This window comes from Ictalurus punctatus, chromosome 11 (genome assembly GCF_001660625.3).
Source record: "Ictalurus punctatus breed USDA103 chromosome 11, Coco_2.0, whole genome shotgun sequence".
NCBI lineage: Eukaryota > Metazoa > Chordata > Actinopteri > Siluriformes > Ictaluridae > Ictalurus > Ictalurus punctatus.
The window spans coordinates 20,944,833-20,964,704 of record NC_030426.2 but is presented as its reverse complement, the minus strand read 5'-3'; the positions used below and the strand labels follow the sequence as shown (position 1 = coordinate 20,964,704).

General features: G+C 38.5%; 1 protein-coding gene across 2 annotated transcripts; it reads left to right on the top strand.

The window, feature by feature from the left end:
• The first annotated feature begins 578 nt into the window (after window positions 1–578).
• On the top strand, window positions 579–18,659 carry pomgnt1 (protein O-linked mannose N-acetylglucosaminyltransferase 1 (beta 1,2-)). 2 transcript variants are annotated; one of them, XM_017480561.3, is made up of 22 exons: window positions 579–707; window positions 2,536–2,686; window positions 2,800–2,902; window positions 4,781–4,896; window positions 5,247–5,312; window positions 6,831–6,944; window positions 7,039–7,156; window positions 7,588–7,686; window positions 7,901–8,028; window positions 8,296–8,366; window positions 8,448–8,523; window positions 9,786–9,869; window positions 9,982–10,023; window positions 10,104–10,162; window positions 10,391–10,463; window positions 12,109–12,237; window positions 12,382–12,507; window positions 14,014–14,078; window positions 14,181–14,225; window positions 14,522–14,657; window positions 15,104–15,213; window positions 16,707–18,659. In XM_017480561.3, exons 2-22 carry the CDS (start codon window positions 2,567–2,569, stop codon window positions 16,786–16,788), a joined length of 1,962 nt encoding a protein of 653 aa, XP_017336050.2. In that variant the 5' UTR covers window positions 579–707; window positions 2,536–2,566; the 3' UTR covers window positions 16,789–18,659. The 2 variants fall into 2 exon arrangements, with proteins under 2 accessions (XP_017336050.2, XP_017336049.2); XM_017480560.3 differs by having other exon boundaries at window positions 2,533–2,686.
• Window positions 18,660–19,872: the final 1,213 nt, after the last annotated feature.

The following is a 19,872-nucleotide window of genomic DNA, read 5'->3' as shown; positions in this document are numbered from 1 at the left end:
AGTTCCAGGGTGTACGGTGGCTTAGTGGTTAGCACGTTCACCTCACACCTCCAGGGTCGGGGGTTCAATTACCACCGTGGCGCTGTGTGTGCGGAGTTTGCATGTTCTACCTTCGCTTGCTGCAGGGGTTTCCTCCAGGTATTCCGGTTTCCTTCCCCAGTCCAAAGACACGCATGGTAGGCTGATTGGCATGTCCAAAGTGTCTGTAGTGTATGAATGGGTGTGTGAGTGTGTATGTGATTGTGCACCCTGTCCATGGTGTACCCTGCCTTGTGCCCCATGCTCCCTGGAATAGGTTCCAGGTTCCCTTTGGCCCTGAAAAGGATAAAGCAGTATAGAAGATGGATGGATCACAGTTCCACTCTGAAACTGAACTAAGCTCTTACTGATTTAGGGATTGCAAAGAAAATATTTCATTCATATTATGTAAAGTGAGGGAGGGGATAATATAAAAGTGTATAATACCTTTAGAGCATTTGTCTTTACGTCATTTGACATCTAAATTATATATATATAATTACAAACTCCAAGCTCGAAACTCAGGACTTTTATTATGGAAACAGTACACGCGGCCGCCATTGTAGCTTTAATAACATTTGCTGTCTTCATTCTTGTACATCCAGCGTTTAGCTGCTAACGGCAAGGGTTATGAAATGTAATATAAAACAGTCTGTCTGAACATGGCTGACACATAACCTGCAGAAAAGGTAAACGCTTTCAGTATAACATACACCGTTATTAATGTTTACTTAGCCGTTGTGGAAAGCTCGTTAACGTTACCTTTACTACAACAGTTAGCTACACAGAGGGAGAGAAAGTCTTTGTTTTTGTGCTATAAAATCGTATAATTGCATAATGTTGTATAGCTGTGCATCATGTACTTTGGGCCTGTTTACATATTTCATTCAAACAGAGAAGTAAAGTTAAGTGAAATGCAGGTAACAGTTCAGGAATGTTAGGAACTTGAGTTATCGCTTTCTAACACAGCGCTGTTGAATTCTCGATTCTGATTGGTCAGAAGGTGCTCCGGCTCCAAGGCGAATCACAGGGGTATATTAATCCGCTCATTCAAATCTGTTTTTATTCCGATAGCGGTTGCTTTGCATAAACCGATTAAAAGTGTGTGTAAGTGCTGATATGGGAAGTTCTCGACGAGGAGGTGTTTATTTAGAATTTTTGGAAGGAGTCTCCAGTGTCACTGCTTTCTAACACTCAGCTCACTGAGTGAGCCACTCACTTTGTCCTGCCCTGACTTCCTGTCTCAGTGACTACGTTTACATGGACAGCAATGATCTAATTATTGACCTTATTCTGATTAAGGTGTTTACATGAGTCGCTTTTAGAATACTCCTTTCATGTTCCTGTTTTACATGTTATAGAACATAGAGCGATTAACGGCACACGTCATTACGTCACTGCGCCACGCCGTCCGACGTTCCCTCCAGAATTTCATGTATCATCATGCAGTTCATCTTCGTTATGGTTCCGTAAACAGTTTTGGGTATTTTTATTTTTAATTTTACGAAAGCTTCAAGTGCGGTTAATTATTTGTCATGCTGTACGTGCACATAAATGACTGCTTGAAGCCGTGGGCTGCGTCCCAAACCGCGTACTTACCTACAGTATAGTAGCTGAAATGCATGTATTTCTCCTACTATATACACATGTATTTCTCCTACTATGTAGTAGGTAAGTACGCGGTTTCAGCCGCAGCCGTGCTCTCTTGTTTAACGTCAAACAGTTGAGCACTGCCATGTGTGTATGTGTCCTGTCACAAAATCCGGTGAAAACACTCACACAACATTAATAGTGTGATTAAGGTGTGGACATGTCTATAATGCGATTATAAGAAGAATACTCCACACGTCTTAATTCGATTTGTGTTTACTTCGAGTGTGACTTTAGTCGGATTAAGGTCATCAGAAATCGCTGTTTACATTCTAGTTTCTTAATCGGGTTAATATCGTATTATTGTTGTGTGTGTAAACGTACTGAGTGGCAATTATGTGAACACATCGAATAACGCTGCACGTTTCAAGGCACTTCACGGGGATTTTAAAGAGAAGCAATGACGATTTATAGCTGCGATAACGTACGTGATAACAGGAACTAACTTGCTTCCGCAGCATTCAATGTAACTACAAATGAATGAGAAATCTGATGTATCATCCTTTTAATAAATTTGAGTTTTAATCGCTGGCAAATTTCCTGCGGTATAAGAGGAATAAAACACAACACAGGACCTGCTGTTATTGGAAAATGATCTTCGGGGTGGTAACAATAACGCCTCACTCCATTCATTGATTATTCTCCTATAGCAGCATGCCTTTTATGTCTATTATTTTGTACATATATACACTTAAACGGTCATAGCGCTGCAGAGGTTCCCATTTCACCTTTAAACACCACTTGAGTCAAATTCTCAGATCCCTGATTATCAGCTGTGTTAAAGCTGGATGACTGCTAATTCATGAGAAAGTGAATTAATGTGTACATAAATAATAGTTTCTCTGGTGTCCTTTTGGCCCTCAGTAGCAGCAGTAGTGGGCAGTGAGTTTCGGGGATAATGGACTCCTGGACCCCGAACCCCCGAGCCAAGCCCTTCATCCCTCGACAGCAGCGCAGCCTCTACCTTACCTGGAAATACAAATTCACCAACAAACGAGCTCTCCGCCGAATTTGCCAGGTAACCTCCTTCGCTTCCATCAGTAACATGTATAATGTTTAACATGAATGCGTCATTTAGCACTGTTGCAGTGTGATTTTTTGGGTGAGTTTTTGTGATTTCTGTGTCCTCAGGGCGGTGCAGTCCTATTCTTGTTCATTACTGTAATTGTGAACATCAAACTTATTCTGGAAACGAGGAGAGCAGCGAGCGAAGAAGATCCTGCTCCAGATTACGGTACTCTTCAGGGTGGACTACTTTTGGGTCAGGCTTGACACTCAAATGAATACTCCAGGGTGTATCCACATCTGTAGCACATCTGTAGCAAATGCGATAACCACTGACAATGATTTTGACACGCTTGCTTGAACCGAGATAAGAAGGGAAATCTCACTGTGCGGTTGTTCAACACAATAAATTTTAACATATGGTAAACATATATCTGTCATCTTAAGATGAGACAGGAGAGAAAATCTCAGCGCTGTTACTGTCTAGTTTTGTAACGCACCGCTGTTCGATTTCTTTTACTCTGTTTGGTCAGAAAGTGTTGAATAATTGTTGTATAACAGCAGCTCTGACATTGTAGACAGAGATACTGGTGATGGAATGACTCTTTGTCTCTGCTGTAATGTATTGAGAACAGGAAATAACATCTTTTTGGATGTTATACAACATTGAATGTAACTATAAATGGTGAAATCCATGACTTGCCATTTATTAAGATATTATAAATTGTAATCTTAGGCAAAAGACTATCCATCCATCCATCTTCTACCGCTTACTCCTTTTCAGGGTCATGGGGAACCTGGAGCCTATCCCAGGGAGCATGAGGTACAAGGCGGGGTACACCCTGGACGGGGTGCCAATCCATCACAGGGCACAATCACATACACACTCACCCACCCATTCATACACTACGGACACTTTTTGGAAATGCCAATCAGCCTATCATGCATGTCTTTGGACTAGGGGAGGAAACTGGAGTACCCGGAGGAAACCCCCCGCAGCACGGGGAGAACATGCAAACTCCACACACACATGGCCCCGTAGGGACTCGGACCCTGGAGGTGTGAGGCAAACGTCCTAACCACTAAGCCACCGTGCGCCCCGGCAAAAGACTAATAAATACTTTTGTCACATTCCGTTATAGGAAAATAATCATCCTTGGGTTGGTAACAGAACTCCACTGATACACACACATGCACTTCGCTATGAAAACCTAATCCTATTTCTGAAAGGATGAATTGATACATATTTAAATCTTAATAAAATACCGCTGACTGTATGAACGATTTATGTTTTGCATAAATGTTTTCCCAGTGTGGGCGCACGGTGGCTTAGCGGTTAGCACGTTCGCCTCACACCTCGGAGTTTGCATGTTCTCCCCGTGCTGTGGGGGTTTCCTCCGGGTACTCCGGTTTCCTCCCCCAGTCCAAAGACATGCATGGTAGTCTGATTGGCATGTCCAAAGTGTCCGTAGTCTATGAATGGGTGTATGTGATTGTGCCCTGCGATGGATTGGCACCCCATCCATACCCTCCTTGGGATAGGCTCCAGGTTCCCCGCGACCCAGTAAGGATAAGCAGTATAGAAGATGTATGGATGGATGGATGGTTTTTCCAGCGTAATTCAGCATTGTCTATTAGACGTCCATTAAAATGAGTTTTGAGTAAATAGGTTTTCTGTTCTTTTTTCGGAGCAGGAACTGTGTTCAGTTTCTTACCTGTGGTAATCGCAGACATGCTACAGATGCAGTAGGTAGCGATTAGGTTGAAAATGCTCAGAGTATTTATTTAGTGGTGTATAGTGGATAGTAGTCCAATATAACAGTACATTACTTAAAATGTGTTTGTCACTAATGGATCACTATTTCCTTGGCTGTGTTCCAATACCACTTATAAATCCCTCTTTCCACTTTCGCCATGGTTAAACCTTCTTGGCCATCTTGAGGGTCATGCTGTTATTTCATCAGGTCAAGTAAAATTTGTTAGATAAAGGATTGAGTTAGATTTCAGGCAGTGTAGATTTCAGTGTTTTTGTCAGCTTCCTGTGACACATAAACTCTCCTGATCATATTTCTTAAACAGAATGCTATACTTATCATTTATTACTCAGATGATGCCTTGGCCAACATGGAAACGCCGCGAAGACCGGCCAGCGGACGCAAGGTGTTGGACATCGAGGTGTACTCCAGTCGCTCAAAGGTGTACGTGGCAGTGGACGGTACCACAGTGAGTAATTCTTCCTGTTGAACCCTTTCTACTCTTTTTTTTTGTTGTTGTTGTTGTTGTTTCCTGACAGTTCTTTTCATCCTGAAATAGTTTTTTTTTTTTTCTTGTGCTTGTCAGCTAAGATTCAGTCCACATGCTACTATCCCAAATTCTGTTACATCTACGCTGGGCATTTGTAAGAGCCCACAATTTGTGACAGTAGTTTAACTGGATCAGTCATTTTTCCCAGACGTGTTTGTTTAACTTCAGATAATCTATTAGCGATTTTTGGGCTTGATGAAAAATGTTACTGTGATGAACAAATGTACTTTTACGGCAATAATCGGATTATTTTGGGCTGCTTTCTTCAGGTATTGGAGGACGAGATGCGGGAGCAGGGAAGAGGCATACATGTCATCGTGCTTAATCAGGCTACTGTAAGTAGAGCTTAAGACTTTCTTTAACCTGCCAGAAAAACAGTCCAGTCGCTTACTTTACATTAAAATTTCAAACCATAGCAGCACACAGGACTCCTGTTAAGCCTATTATATTTCCAAGGCTTTAATGACTTTTTGCTGCTTGTTGTACAAATATAGCTGAATAAATACTTGTCATTTTATGTTCAAGTGTCTTTGGAATCATGCATCACTTTCCTCATCTCTCAAGATCTGTGTCCTTTAAGTGATATTCAATGGAAGTAGCATATTAGACCCTATGTAGTGAGTATGTTCAGTGACTCAGTTGAAGAAGGCATTTGAGACATAAACAAGAAAAGTTGAAGATTAAAGGAACTGAGGAGCTCAATATTACTGACAAGGGAAGGTTACTTTGGGTAAATAATTAAAACTAGTCTAAAACATGAAAAATTCTAGTGCTTGTATAGTATCGAGCCCAAGTACTCGGTATTAAATCGGTCCATCTTTACAGTTACTATATAGTGATTCCTGTGAGTCCTGAATATACCGTTATTATATATACAGGCGCATCTCAAAAAATTAGAATATCATGGAAAAGCTAAAAAATTTTCCGTAATTTAATTCAAAAAGTGGAAGTTTCATATATTCTAGATCTAAATCAAAAATCCTGTATCAAAACATATTAGAATAAAGAATTTATAATACAGAAATGTCGACCTTCTGAAAAGTATGTTAATTTATGCACTGAATACTTGGTCAGGGCTTTAATACTTTTGCGTGAATTACTGCATCAATGCGGCGTGGAGACAATGACATGGACATGGGACATGGAGGCAGTCAGCCTGTGGAACTGCTGAGGTGTTTGTTATGGAAGCCCAGGTTGCTTTGATGGAGGCCTTCAGATCGTCTGTATTGTCGGGTCTGGTGTCTCATAGATTCTCTATGGGGTTCGGGTCAGGCGAGTCGGCTGGCCAATCATACACACATACGCACAGTAATACCACGGTCAGCAAACCAGTTACTAGTAGTTTTGGCACTGTGGGTAGGTGCAGAGTCCTGCTGGAAAAGGAAATCAGCATCTCCATAAAGCTTGTCAGCAGATGGAAGCATGAAGTGATCTAAAATCTCCTGGCAGACGCTGCATCGACTCTCGACTTGAGAAAACACAGTGGACCAACACCAGCAGATGACATGGCAACCCAAATCATCACTGACTGTGGAAACTTCACACTGGACTTCAAGCAACTTGAATTCTGTTCCTCTCCACTCGTCCTCCAGACTCTGGGACCTTGATTTCCAAATAGATACTGGATTTTTGATTTCCATGAGCTGTAAGCAGTAATCATCAAGATTAAAACAAACAAACAAAAAAAGGCTTGAGATATTTCACTTTATGTGTAATGAATCATGTGCAATGTACAATATATGAAAGTTCCACTTTTTGAATTAAATTATGGTAAAAAATGAACTTTTCCACAATATTAAATTTTTTTGAGATGCACCTGTATATGATAGAAACATATTGTCTTCCCTGCACAGGGCCATGTAATGGCTAAGCGAGTGTTTGATACCTACTCACCCCATGAGGATGAAGCTATGATCCTCTTTCTCAACATGGTCACTCGTGGCAGAGTCCTAATCTTCACCATTAAGGTCAACCTCAAACATTCATTTTTTTCCCCTCTTGGATATATAAAATGTGTGGTAGTTTGATCGCTGATTGCTGTGTCCCGTGTGCTGTACTCAGGATGAGGGAACCTTCCATTTGAAAGATGCTGCCAAGAACTTGTTGAAGGGACTGGGCAGTCAAGTGGCTGCTACTCTTAGCTGGAGAGACATGTGGACTCTGGTTGTGAAAAAAGGAGGTAGGAATGCATCATTTGTAACACTCAAACCCAACACGGTGCTGTGGGCTTTATCATTACTTTATTTAATTCACATCCAAGTGTTTTGAATCTATTATCAAAAAATTTCAAGTATTAATGTTTAGGAAATTTTCCTGACCATATATCAATTTATCAAAGGCTGTTTAATACAAAACCCATACCTTTTGAATGATTTGAGAAATATCTTTCTTTTTTAACGTTCGATGTGAAGACAGAACTCATCTCATACCTAAAAAGTTGTCCAATTACTCGGTGGCTTTTTGTCAGGGGCGCTAAAACAAAACCTAGGACTATTATGCACGCAACGTTAATGTGAAAAGGATCATTCCCACTGTGTTAGGAGTATTACACATGCTTTCATTTTTTACTGAAGCGTTCGGAGTCGCGACATGTTGAAACTGTGTCCTTAGGTCAGGTGTATGGGGAGAAACACTCAAAATCACCTGCTCTCTCCACCTGGGGAGATCCTGTGCTGCTGAAGACTGAGGTTCAGCTCACAGCAGCTGAAGGTACAGACCTGCCTCATTTGTCTGATTCTGTGTTTCTTGTCTTTCAGTGCTAATCATTAGTGCCACTTCTATTAGGGTTTGGTAACGTACAGTACCTGAACATCATGGCCAAGTTTAAAGGTTCAGCCACTGGACGGGTTATTTTCTGTCTCAGCTGTCTTTGAGCTGCATGTTGTAGTACTTTATCAGCACATCTGTCTGTGTCATTATATAGAGGCAGAGTGCCACTGGGCAGACACAGAGCTGAACCGAAGGAGGAAACTCTTCTGCAGTAAAGTGGAGGGTTATGGCAGCATCTGCAGTTGCAAGGATCCAGCACCAATAGAGTTCAACCCAGAGCCAGTAAGAACATACTGCATTGTACAGTGTCTTATTTGGTTATAGGAATTTAAGAAAAAAAAATATGTATAGTAAATCCTAATTTCACCATGTGAATGGTTTATATATATTTTTATTTATTTATTTATTTATTTGAGTGTATATATATTCACATTTTATTTTGTTTGGAGAATTCATATGTACTGTATTATGCATTGATTTGTTGTGTATACACAAACAACAAAATATGTTGAGTTTAAGTGCTTTTTTCTTTTTTGTTATTTTGTTTAGCTTCCCAACAATAATGTCTACAACATCCCAGTTGCTGTCATCGCAGGGAATAGACCAAACTATCTCTACAGGTTAGTAGTGAATACAGTCCTGTTTTCCTAATGCAAGGTGCAGTATTTCTGAGAAATAAGCTGTACTGTTTTTATCTGCAGAATGCTGCGCTCCCTGCTGTCCTCCCATGGTGTGAACCCACAAATGATCACTGTTTTTATTGATGGTTATTATGAGGTACGCTTTCGCTTGTCTTCTCTACATTTGCCTCTCTTCATTTCATCCCTTCGCGCTTAAATGAATTGAGGTCAGATTAAGAAAGAGTACTTGCGTAGAAGTCCAAAGTCATAACTGAATGGGTACAGCTTCAAATTCATTTGTCAAATGAAAGCAGAAAAGATAAGATGACGCGTTATTGATCCCAAGGGGAAATTAGAGAAAGAAAAAAATGCGGTGAAATTCCAGAGAGTGCTAACCATTACATAAGTTCTAGTATTAGAGCAAAACCTGAAGAAAGAGTCACAAAAGACAATGTCTGCCTCATATCAGGCAATGATTTCAGTTACTGATGGTAATGCTTTACATTGGGGTGGGGAGATCTCCTCAACCACCACCAGTGTGTAGCATCCATCTGGATGATGCGACGGCAGCCATAGTGCACCAGAACGCCCACCACACACAAGCTGTTAGTGGAGAGGAGAGAGTGATGTAGCCAATTCAGAGATGGGGATTATTAGGGGGCCATGATAGAAAAGGGCCAATGGAGGAATTTTGCCAGGACCCCGGGGTTATACCCCTACACTTTTAACATAAGCATCCTGGGATTTTTAATGACCACAGAGAGTCACGACCTCGGTTTAACGTCTCATCCGAAAGACGGTGCTGTCACTATACCGGGGCATTAGGCCAACACAGACCACAAGGCCTCCCTAACACCACTTCCATCAGCAACCTTAGTTTTCCCCAGGAGGACTTCCATCCAGGTAGTGGCCAGGCTTAACTTTAGTGGGAAACCAGATTAGAGCTGCAGTGTGATATGGCTCTTTCCCCAAGGAACATGAGGAAACATGAGCTAATATTCTCTCAAATGTTAGCTAGTATGAAAATATAATAAAGAAAAAATAAATACAAATTATGTACAGCACCGGACAGATTACTGTGATACGTCTCATTCTTGTTGTCACTTCTGTTAAAATTGAGATTTGTTCGGAATTTAGATCGACTCCTTGAACCTTTCAGATCTTAAGTCACCTTATGACTTTACAGATATATGATTACAGAAATATTGTGATGTAGTATTTGAAAATGTACTGAGTAGAAAGTAGAAATTTTTCTTTTGAAATGTAATACGTAAAGGGAAAACTACTTTATACAGTAAAAAAAAAAAAAAAAAAACGTATTGTGCTTTGTTATTCTTAATCTCTTTAAGATTTAATAAAGACTATCTTTTTGTAAAGGTTTTTTCAAACTCTTATTTTCCCTAATTCTTTATTATATAGGAGCCTATGGATGTGGTGGAGTTGTTCGGGCTTAAAGGAGTTCAGCACACACCCATTAGCATTAAAAATGCCCGCGTGTCCCAGGTGATTTTTCAGATCTGTACTGTTTTATATCGTATAACAGAATAACAGAATGAAAGAAGTCTTCATGGATATTGCAGAGCAATCATTTATTCACAATTGACTTTTGTCATAGCACTACAAAGCCAGTTTAACTGCAACTTTCAATCTCCATCCGGTGAGTAGGATTTAAAACCATGACATCTGTTAGAACAGTTTGCATGTTTATTGCTTTGACAAATCCTTGTTGATTTTTAGGATGCAAACTTTGCCGTTGTCCTGGAGGAAGATCTGGATATTTCCATCGATTTCTACAGGTTTGTAAGCATAATAATGTTTGCAGCACATGGTCATGTTCACTAGAGGGCAGCAAGCTCCAACAGAAAGAGTTACAGCTATGATTGGAGATAGGAATTTAAGTATTTATACTCGGAGGGAAGAAACGATAAACATCTAATGATCAAAACTATGCCTTGTCAATTGTTGGCATATTTATTGTAGTTGTTTTAAGTGGCAATTGTTTGTAACCGTCAATTTTTCTGTAGTTTTCTCAGTCAGACCATTCATTTGCTTAATGAAGATGAGAGCATTTATTGCATATCGGCCTGGAACGATCAGGTGAGTATTACAGTAATAGTCTGGTCTTTATAATATATTGTGTACAAGAGCAATAATAGCACTTTTTACTGGACAGTGTGGTAAACATACAGTGCTGTATTAGTCTAAATTCAGAACTATTTGTACCCTGTACTATCTGAACCTGTTTCCCATCTCATAATGACATGAGAATAATGTGAGTGGATAAATATTACAACTCAGCAGTGGTGGTTCAACGGATAAGGCTCTGGGTTACTGATCAGACGTTCAAGCCCCAGCATCGCCAAGCTACCACTGTTGGCCCCTTGAGCGAGGCCCTTAACCCTAGGGTTAGGGTTACGATCTGGTGCTCCAAGGGCGCCGTATCATGGCTGTGCTCTGACTCCAGCTTCCTACCAAGCTGGGATATGCAGAGAAAAGAATTTCATATGTACACATTGTATACGTGACTGACAAAGGCTTCTTCTTCTTCTTCTTCTTCTTCTTCTTCTTCTTCTTCTTCTTCTTCAAATGCATCTGTATTTAGATTTATTTAAAAACAAGACAGCAAGGATTTTCTGTTTTCTTTACATTTGACGGTTATGTTATCAGACACTACAGGAGCAAAAACGAAAATAAGAGGAAATAAAAACAGAATGAGTCATGAAAATAGAGAAAGAAAAAAAATAGTGTATATAAAATTTTAGGTGTAAAATGTAAAGTTTAAATATAAAGTATAAAAAGTGTCTCTAGCTGAATTTTAAAGTAATGCATTAATTCCATTCATTCTGATCTCGGTTGGTAATTAATAAAAAAAAATTAGGGACATAAAAACAGAAGGCTTCTTTGTCACATTTAGTTTGTTGACTTTGCGTGCACTGAGCAAGCCTGCAGTACTATATCTTAGTGAACAGTTTGGAACATATAGAGACAGACAAGCCATAATGTATGATAGAGCTTTAAAATCTAGTAGCAGTACTTCATAATCTATGCTAAAAGAGACTTGGAGCCAATATAATGTCCCCAGGATTGGTGTAATATGTACTCTTTTGCATGTACCTGCTGCAATTCTGCCTGCTGCGGACTGTACAGCATATTTCTTCATGATTTCACCCCGTCCCAGCAAACAACAGGACAGATTATGGATCAGTGTGGAAAAACTATACAGAATAATGCGTTTTTTTTTTTTTTAGAAACACGATCGCATAGAGTTACACGAATTACACGACGAGTAACAACAAAACCATTTAAGGACATTTTCTGACAGTTCAACCCACTTTCTCAAGTCTGTCAGGTAGCATAGAATGATCAGCAGAAAGATCTAACAGTCCAAGAGCAGATCCACTGTTCTCATCAGGATTGAGTCTTATGTGATTGACTCCCTTTAGCAGCACTGTTATGGATAGTTGTACACAATTCTTCATATTCAGTGCTTTTGGTACCTTAGTAAGAAGGCTAACCAAATTCAGGACAGATTCTTGTTTACTGTATGGCTCACTTGGCATTTGAAAGAAAAACACAATGTGTGATCATGTATTTATCACTGCTCCATGCCATACCCCACTGTCAGGTGGAACAGCTATTATTGTGCAACGCATGGTCAAGATTAGAATTCATATGATTTTTACTAAAACAGGATGTTTTTAATACTATACTAAAGCAGTGTGTTTGATCTCTTTGTTTTTAGGGTTATGAGCACACAGCAGAGGACCCGTCACTGCTTTACAGGGTGGAGAGTATGCCCGGCCTGGGCTGGGTGCTCAAAAAGAGCCTCTACAAGGATGAACTAGAACCCAAATGGCCCACTCCTGAGAAGGTCTGAATGCTACATTTAGACCATAAATTTTCTTGATTTTGTTTTAGGTATAGAGGTGAATAAATCCTGCTACACAATACGCCTACCAAGAGACATGCTCATTTCACACACTCTTCATGTCCATGTGTGATTCCTCCCTGGTAGTTGTGGGACTGGGATATGTGGATGCGCATGCCAGAGCAGAGGAAGGGAAGAGAGTGCATAATTCCCGATGTCTCCCGCTCCTATCACTTTGGCATCGTTGGCCTCAACATGAACGGTTACTTCCATGTGAGTAACGATTTTGGTCATCGCTAGTAGGTTGATGATCATCTACAGAGCCTGCACTTAGAATTAGGGCTGCAATTAACTATTATTTTGATAATAGTTAATAATCTCTCTATATATAGTTTTAATAGTTGAGTTATTTTGAAAATATGATGAATACCAAAATATATTTTATTGAAAAATAAATATCTTTCTTTCTAGCATTTCTATTTCTAATCTAGGCTTAAGTGAAAGTTTATTATTACTGCAAGCAATTTGTATACATAGCAAGGCACACATAAAATACATGCTGCATTACAACTTACTCCTGGAACAGTGACATCTTATTCCAACAACATCAAATGCAATATACAGTACAAGGTACAATGCAATATAACATACCTTTTTAAGTAATATACAGCTTGTATGCCCTTGCCAAAAAATGACTTCTGATGTCTAACTGTCCTGCTAGTAGCAATGCTAATGCTAATGTCCCTTTGTTATGGAGTTCATACATGCAATGGACCGGTTGGTTCTTGCAGGTGTCGTTTAAAACTCTCTGCATGCTGCTTCATCTCTTCTCTCCTCCAAGGTCTGAAAACGTGTAGAGAGAGCTCCAGTAATTCGGCAACATCTTTTCTGTATGCTTTCTAAATCCGTAACGAGTTGCTTCAGCGGAAATTAACTAACAGGTCACTAACGACAAAACAATATTGCAGCTCTTTTATCAAACAACCTGTCATGGCATGAGAATATTAGTAAGTATTTAGTAGATCAGTCTTTCAAATCAAACACCCAAACTAATGTAATGAAATGAAATTCACTTTATTTATTTATTTTATTTTATTTTATTTATTTTTTGCTGGTTCCATGCACTTTTTTCAATTATACTGTATGTCAGTGTGAACAATATGGTCTGAATTGCTGGGACTGGGACATCCAACCTGTCAAATTAAAGATAAAGCACAGTATCTACTGGCTGTCTCACTAACTGACGCACTTAGCAAGCAAAATTAATTTAGCATTCTCATATTTGCCGTGTTTGCATGCCGTGATTAATTTTTGGTTTGTGGATCTGACTCCAAAGCTTTGAGCTTTTGACTCTGTTTTCAATGCTTTGAATCAGGGAATCGACTCTGGGATTGACTCCCAGCACCTTTGTTGTAAACCAAAAGCAGGATAGTGACTTCATGACACAAGAAGTATTACAAAATATATTACATGTAAAAAAATAAATAATAAAAAAAAGACAGTGTGGTGTTTGTCAATATTGATCAGTGATAAAAGTGACAAAATTGATCAGGTTAAAAAAGAAGTTTAACTAATTATGAGCTAATCGATCCTAATCTATAAAGAAGATTAGATTCCGTTTTAGTGTCAAAGTTTAGCTATTTTGGCAATTAACTGCTGCAGTCCTAAATCAAATATTGCCATTTTATTGGGTTTTTTTTTTTTTGGAAGACAAATTCAGTTAAAGCTAGAAATTGAGTGATTGTGCATATTTTAACATTCTCCTTTTTTTCTGTGCAGGAAGTATACTTTAAGAAGCATAAGTTTAACACCGTCCCAAATGTTCAGTTGAAAAATGTTAATAGGTATGTATGAGATTCAGCTGCCAAGTAAAAATTCAGCTGTCAAGCAAACTTTTTTTTTTTTCTTTTTCATTTAATTGAATTGTTCTACATTTGTGTTAATAGCTTGACGAAAGATGCCTATGAAGTAGAGATCCAGAATCTGTTACGGTAAATCCAATTTGTCTAATTAACAGGTTGCTTCAGAATAAAGAACCGTACGTCTGATTTTTTTATTTTTTATTTTATTTTTTTTTACTTTTATTTTTGTCATCATTTTGAACTTTTTTTTTTTTTTTTTTTTTTTTTTTTTTTTTACTGCAATGTGTTATTTTTTTGTCTTATATTCAATGCATACACTATATGACCTGTTAAGGAGAAACACATGTTGTAATTGCCAATATTAATGTAAGAAATAGTTCAGCATGGCACCTGAGAGGTTTCATATCAGTTTTGTTTAATTGCAGTGAGGCAGAAGTTCTAGATCACGGCAAGAACCCATGTGAAGACTCGTTCATCCCAGACACAGAAGGAAAGACCTACGTCATGTTCATCAAGATGGAGCAGGAGACGGACACGAGCACCTGGACTGAACTGGCCAAGGTACGACTGACATTTATTAATGAAGTGTAACAGATCAGCTCATGTGGCAAAAGGAAAATATTGCTTTTAGTATTGAACTTGAAGAAAATAGTTAGGTTTGGTGTTTTAATAGCATGTTAAAAGATTTATATTGAAAAATCTGTGTACAATAGGAATTCATCAGGACACATGGGCACTGAATTTTTTTATTTTGTCTTTGTAATCTGTCGTTTTGTAATGTACTTTTTTTCCCCTCAGTGCACTTTTTTATTAGCATTCTGTTTTGTAAATGTTTTATGCATTTCCCGTTAAACATTTAATCATTTTTATGTATGTTTTTAAAAGGTAGAAGTGATCAAACGAAATCATCACATTGCATGATGCATACTGACCTCTAGTGGTGGCTCAGAGATGTTACCAGTACAAATAAAGGAATGGAGATTGAATTTTGTGTTCTCCGACTATAGTGCCTGCATGTGTGGGACCTAGACGTGCGAGGCTATCACAGAGGCCTCTGGAGGCTCTTCAGAAAGAAAAACCATGTCCTTGTTGTAGCTGTTCCAATCTCGCCTTACTCGTAAGTCATCCATCCCATACAGTTGCAATCAAAATTATTCAACCTCCATTGCAAATCAGGTTTATTGTCAAAATTTACAGACTTCCAGCTGTTTGCAATGAGCAAGTCAAACAAAAGCAATTAGAATAGTTCAACACAACGAATGCTTCAAGTGGTTTCCACAAATTCAACTGAAAATGCAACTTATAGTGATTTCTCCAGTTTCAAAATTATTCAGCATCTTTAGTACTTAGTAAAGCATCCTTTTGCTGTTATGACTTGCTACAAATGAGATGCATAGCCATACACCAGCTTCTGGCAGCGTTCCTGAGGAATCTTAGCCCATTCCTCATGAGCAATGGCCTCCAGTTCATTAATGTAATATTCTTGGGTTTGCGTGCTGTGACCGCCTTCTTCAAATCCCACCAGAGATTTTCTATGGAGTTCATGGGGGTGATGGCTCTGTAGAATCTTCCAGGACTTCTTCTGCAACCAAGCCTTGGTGGAATTTGAGGTCTGCTTGGGATCATTGTCCTGTTGCAAGGTCCAATGATGCCCAAGCTTCAGCTTCTTCACAGACGGCATGAGGTTTTTTCCTAGGATTTCCCGATACTTCAATGAATCCATCTTGCCTTCCACACGCTGCAGGTTTCCAGTGCCAGAGGATACAAAGCAGCCCCAGAGCATCACAGAGCCACCACCATGCTTGACTGTGGACAGAGTGTTCTTTCTTCATTCTTCTTCCTCCAGACATACCACTGATCCATCATGTCAAAAAGTTTTGTTTCATCACTCCACAGAACAGAATCCCAAAACTTCTGTGGCTTATTTATATGATTTTGAGTGACTTTTCTTGTGCTTTTGGGTCAGTAGTGGTGTACGTCTTGGAGTTCTGGCACGGACATCTTCTGCTTTTAGTACGCACCTTACTGTGCTCACTGAAACCTCAGTGCCTGTTGCCACCAAGTCTTGCTGCAGGTCTTTTGCAGTCCCTCCAGGGTTTTTCACAACCCTCATTCTCAGAAATCTGGTTACAGCTGTTGATAGTATATGGTATTTTCTGCCCCTAGCCAGTTCAGGTATTTCAAAAAAAATTTGCCCCTAGCCAATTCAGCAATTTCGTGTGTTCCAGCTCAAGCACACCTGCTGCAAATAATGAAGCCCTTGATTAGTTGCATCTGGTGTGTTTGAGACAACGCTTGTTTATCATATATGTGCTGTTGCCAGGGATTCTATTCAGGGGTCGAATAATTTTGAAACTGGAGAAATCATTATAAGTTGCATTTTCAGTTGAATTTGGGGAAACTACTTGAAGCATTCGGTGTGTTGAACTATTTCAATTGCTTTTGTTTGATGTGTTCATTGCAAACAGCTGAAAGTCTGTAAATTATGACAGTAAACCTGATTTGCAATGGAGTTGAATCATTTTGATTGTAACTGTGCCTCTTTTGCTGCTCTATGTGTCTCTGAAGCTGTGTTTTGTAGACCTCACAAACATAACATATCCCCTACAGCACTCGGAAGCCTGCCCATGTTACCCCTATTCACCTGGAGCCTCCACCTAAAGACGAGGCAGCCCCTGTGGAGCAGATGTAGAGCAGCTGCAGTTGAACAGGTCTCATTAAACAAAGGGTCCCACTTGCACTAGGCCTGCGCTGAGAGAACCTTCTGCCTTCAGGCCACAGCGTAAGCTGCTACAGCTGCTACAGCTTCTCTACCGGAGCATCCTCTGATACATGCTGCCTGTGTCGACTAGAAGCTCTTGCGTTATGTGAGTGAGGAAAATGCAAATGGTGAGTAGAGTAGTTCTTCCAGTCTAATGGGAAAATGGCAATGCTCTTTCTGAAAGAAGCATGTCATCTGATGAAGTAATGGTTAAAAGGGATGTTTTACTTGTTAGAATAGTTATGAATAGGAAAAGTGGACAAGAAAGGATGCAGTGAATCTGATTTTTAAACACTACTGAATGCTTTTGGTTGTACTGTATATACATTTTAACTTATGTCTATTTATTTTGGCAGTATCAAGCTAGTTGAGGTTGTTAGCAACATTTAAGAGTGGTGTTTATAGGGCTACGTGTAGCCTTCATGAGTCCTTCATGATAACTGACCTGCATAAATTCTCAAATGCTAAAAAGGGATCAGCTATTTGTAAATACCATAAGCTATTTCTATAATAAGCCATAAGCTATGTCTATTTAATGGCTAATTATGCCAATCTTGATATGAAGTTGACATCTTGACGTCAGGTGACATTGTGTAATGACACGATCCAGGCTAATGACTTCATAGCTTGGAGTACTCTTTGTATGTCACAGCCCCATAACAGTGATTCACTCATCAACTATCAAAGAAAATGCACATAAATCTGACATTATTGCCATAGGCATTCATAAAACTCTTAGAAGCTGAATTATGAGATTCAAGCTATGTTACATCATCACCATTCTGTCACTCTGACATATCGGAAGTACATCGAGCTAACAGGTGTCGTTATGTCAACAAATATGTCGCTTGTCTTTGAGGAAAAATTGAAGAAAGCTCTCTTTATGACAGTTGATGCCTGTCGAATTATATATGTATGTAGGGTTGTCATGAAGCACCTGTGGAGGTGTTATGTAGCCCTGTGAACAGCACCCTAAAATAAAGTGTTGCGAGTTTTATCTTTTGGTCAGTGAAATCATTACACTTAATTCTAGCAGTGTTTTGAATAAAAAGTTTTATAGGCATATATTTTTACAACAAAAAGTTCATATTTTTGATCGTACATTTCAGATGAGAGTTGGTTGTGTGTTTTTATTTATTAATCACCTGAGGTTGATTATTGGTAGAGAGAATGTCTGGTACACATCATTGCCCGAGGTGGAGTTTTCTAGTTCAAGGCTGTACCACGATGCCTTCATCTAGCAGACTGGAGAATTGGCAGGTCTTTGTATTGATGTTGTAGCCATAGGCGTTTTTTACAGGCTGAAAGAAGTTCAAGGATGTCTTGAAAACATCACCTCTACATGATCTGGAATCGAACATGATTGCATTAGTCAGAGGTCACTTGAGGTCGTGTTATGGTTTTGACGCGTTCAGCTTTACTGTAGGTCTGCACAACACTATACACTGATAAAATCTTATCATTTCAGGCGCAATTCTTTCATTGGTTTATCTGTATTGTGACATTTATTTTATTATATTAATGTACGTGACTTGTATAATGTTTTCAAATCATTTCATGACTGGATTTTTGGCAATATGAATCTTAATGGTACAACCGGAAGTATTGAATTTACCACTTAATATTAGTTTGCAAAGAATGTGCAATAGGTTTGGTTTCAAACGGATTTATTGGAAGTTCATTGGAGATACCACTACTGCTCAAGTCCTTTAAACATTTCCCTCTTGATTTTTCTATACTGAATTTTGTTTTGTATTTTGCTGTTTTTTTTTTTATAATAAAATTAAACATTTGTAAGCTTTTGCTTTGTATTATGCCTTTTTTTTCAGTTAAGGATACTTAGTCAGCCTTGTCAGCTTTTATAACCATATTTTTACAGGTAATATTGTCTTACATACTTCATATTAAGAAAAATTTAGTATATATTCAGATTTTGAGGGATGATTTGCAGTTTTTACTAATCTAATACTTTTCAGTCATGCTGATATTTACTCAAATGAAACATCTGGACTAAATAGACATCTGTTGAAATTAGCTGCTTCATCATTGTAGTTAAGAGAAAAGTTCCTGTTATGCTTACAGTTGTGTCCAACGCTCTGCCCTATACAGTAAGGTTTTTTGTTGTTGTTTTCCTTTTACAGTAAGTATTTTTTTATTTGCTCTTCTAAAGTATGTATTTTTTATTTATACTTTTACAGTAAGTTTAAAAAAAAAAAAATTACATTAAGCTTTTTATTTGCTCCTATAAAGTATGTTTTTTTTTTATTTATCCTTATACAATAAGTTTTTAAAAGTTATGTTTTTTTACAGTAAGCTTTTTTAATTCACCATTTTACAGTAAGTTTTTTTTTATTTGCCCTTAACAGTAAGTTTCACATTACGTGTTTTTCAATTTGTACTTTTACAGTAAGTTAAAATCTTTTAATTCACCATTTTACAGTCTTATTTTTGCTCTTTTACACTAAGCTTTTTTTGTTCTTTAGTTTTACCATAAGTTTTACAGTGTTTTTTTTTATTTGCCCTTTTACACTAAGCTCATTTTTTTTATTATTATTTTTTATATATATATATATATATATTTGCAAAACCTCCAGAGTAAACAGATATATCTTGAAACTAGTTGCTTCAACATATTAGTTAAGGTAAAAATCCCCATTATGCTTCTTAGTTGTGTCTAAAACTGTGGCTTAGGAAACATTATTTTAGCTGCCATTCGCATATGACCTTTCATTGACTGCATGATTATGTACATTTCTGTTATTATACTTAACTCCACATTGTACATTTCCCCCAAGTTTTATTTAACCGAATGTTCTGTACAGACTCCCCTGGGAAGCAGGTCTTTATACTCGAAGCTTTTAATTGCTGCATTATGATGCTGAAAAGTTCTTTGTGTATTTTACTCATGAATGTTGTGTACACAGAACTTGTGAAGAACAGTGTGACTCACTGCAGTTCTGGTAAGCACAACACACCACAAGCAAATCAGTTCTGAATAGGAAATTGTGTGGGCTT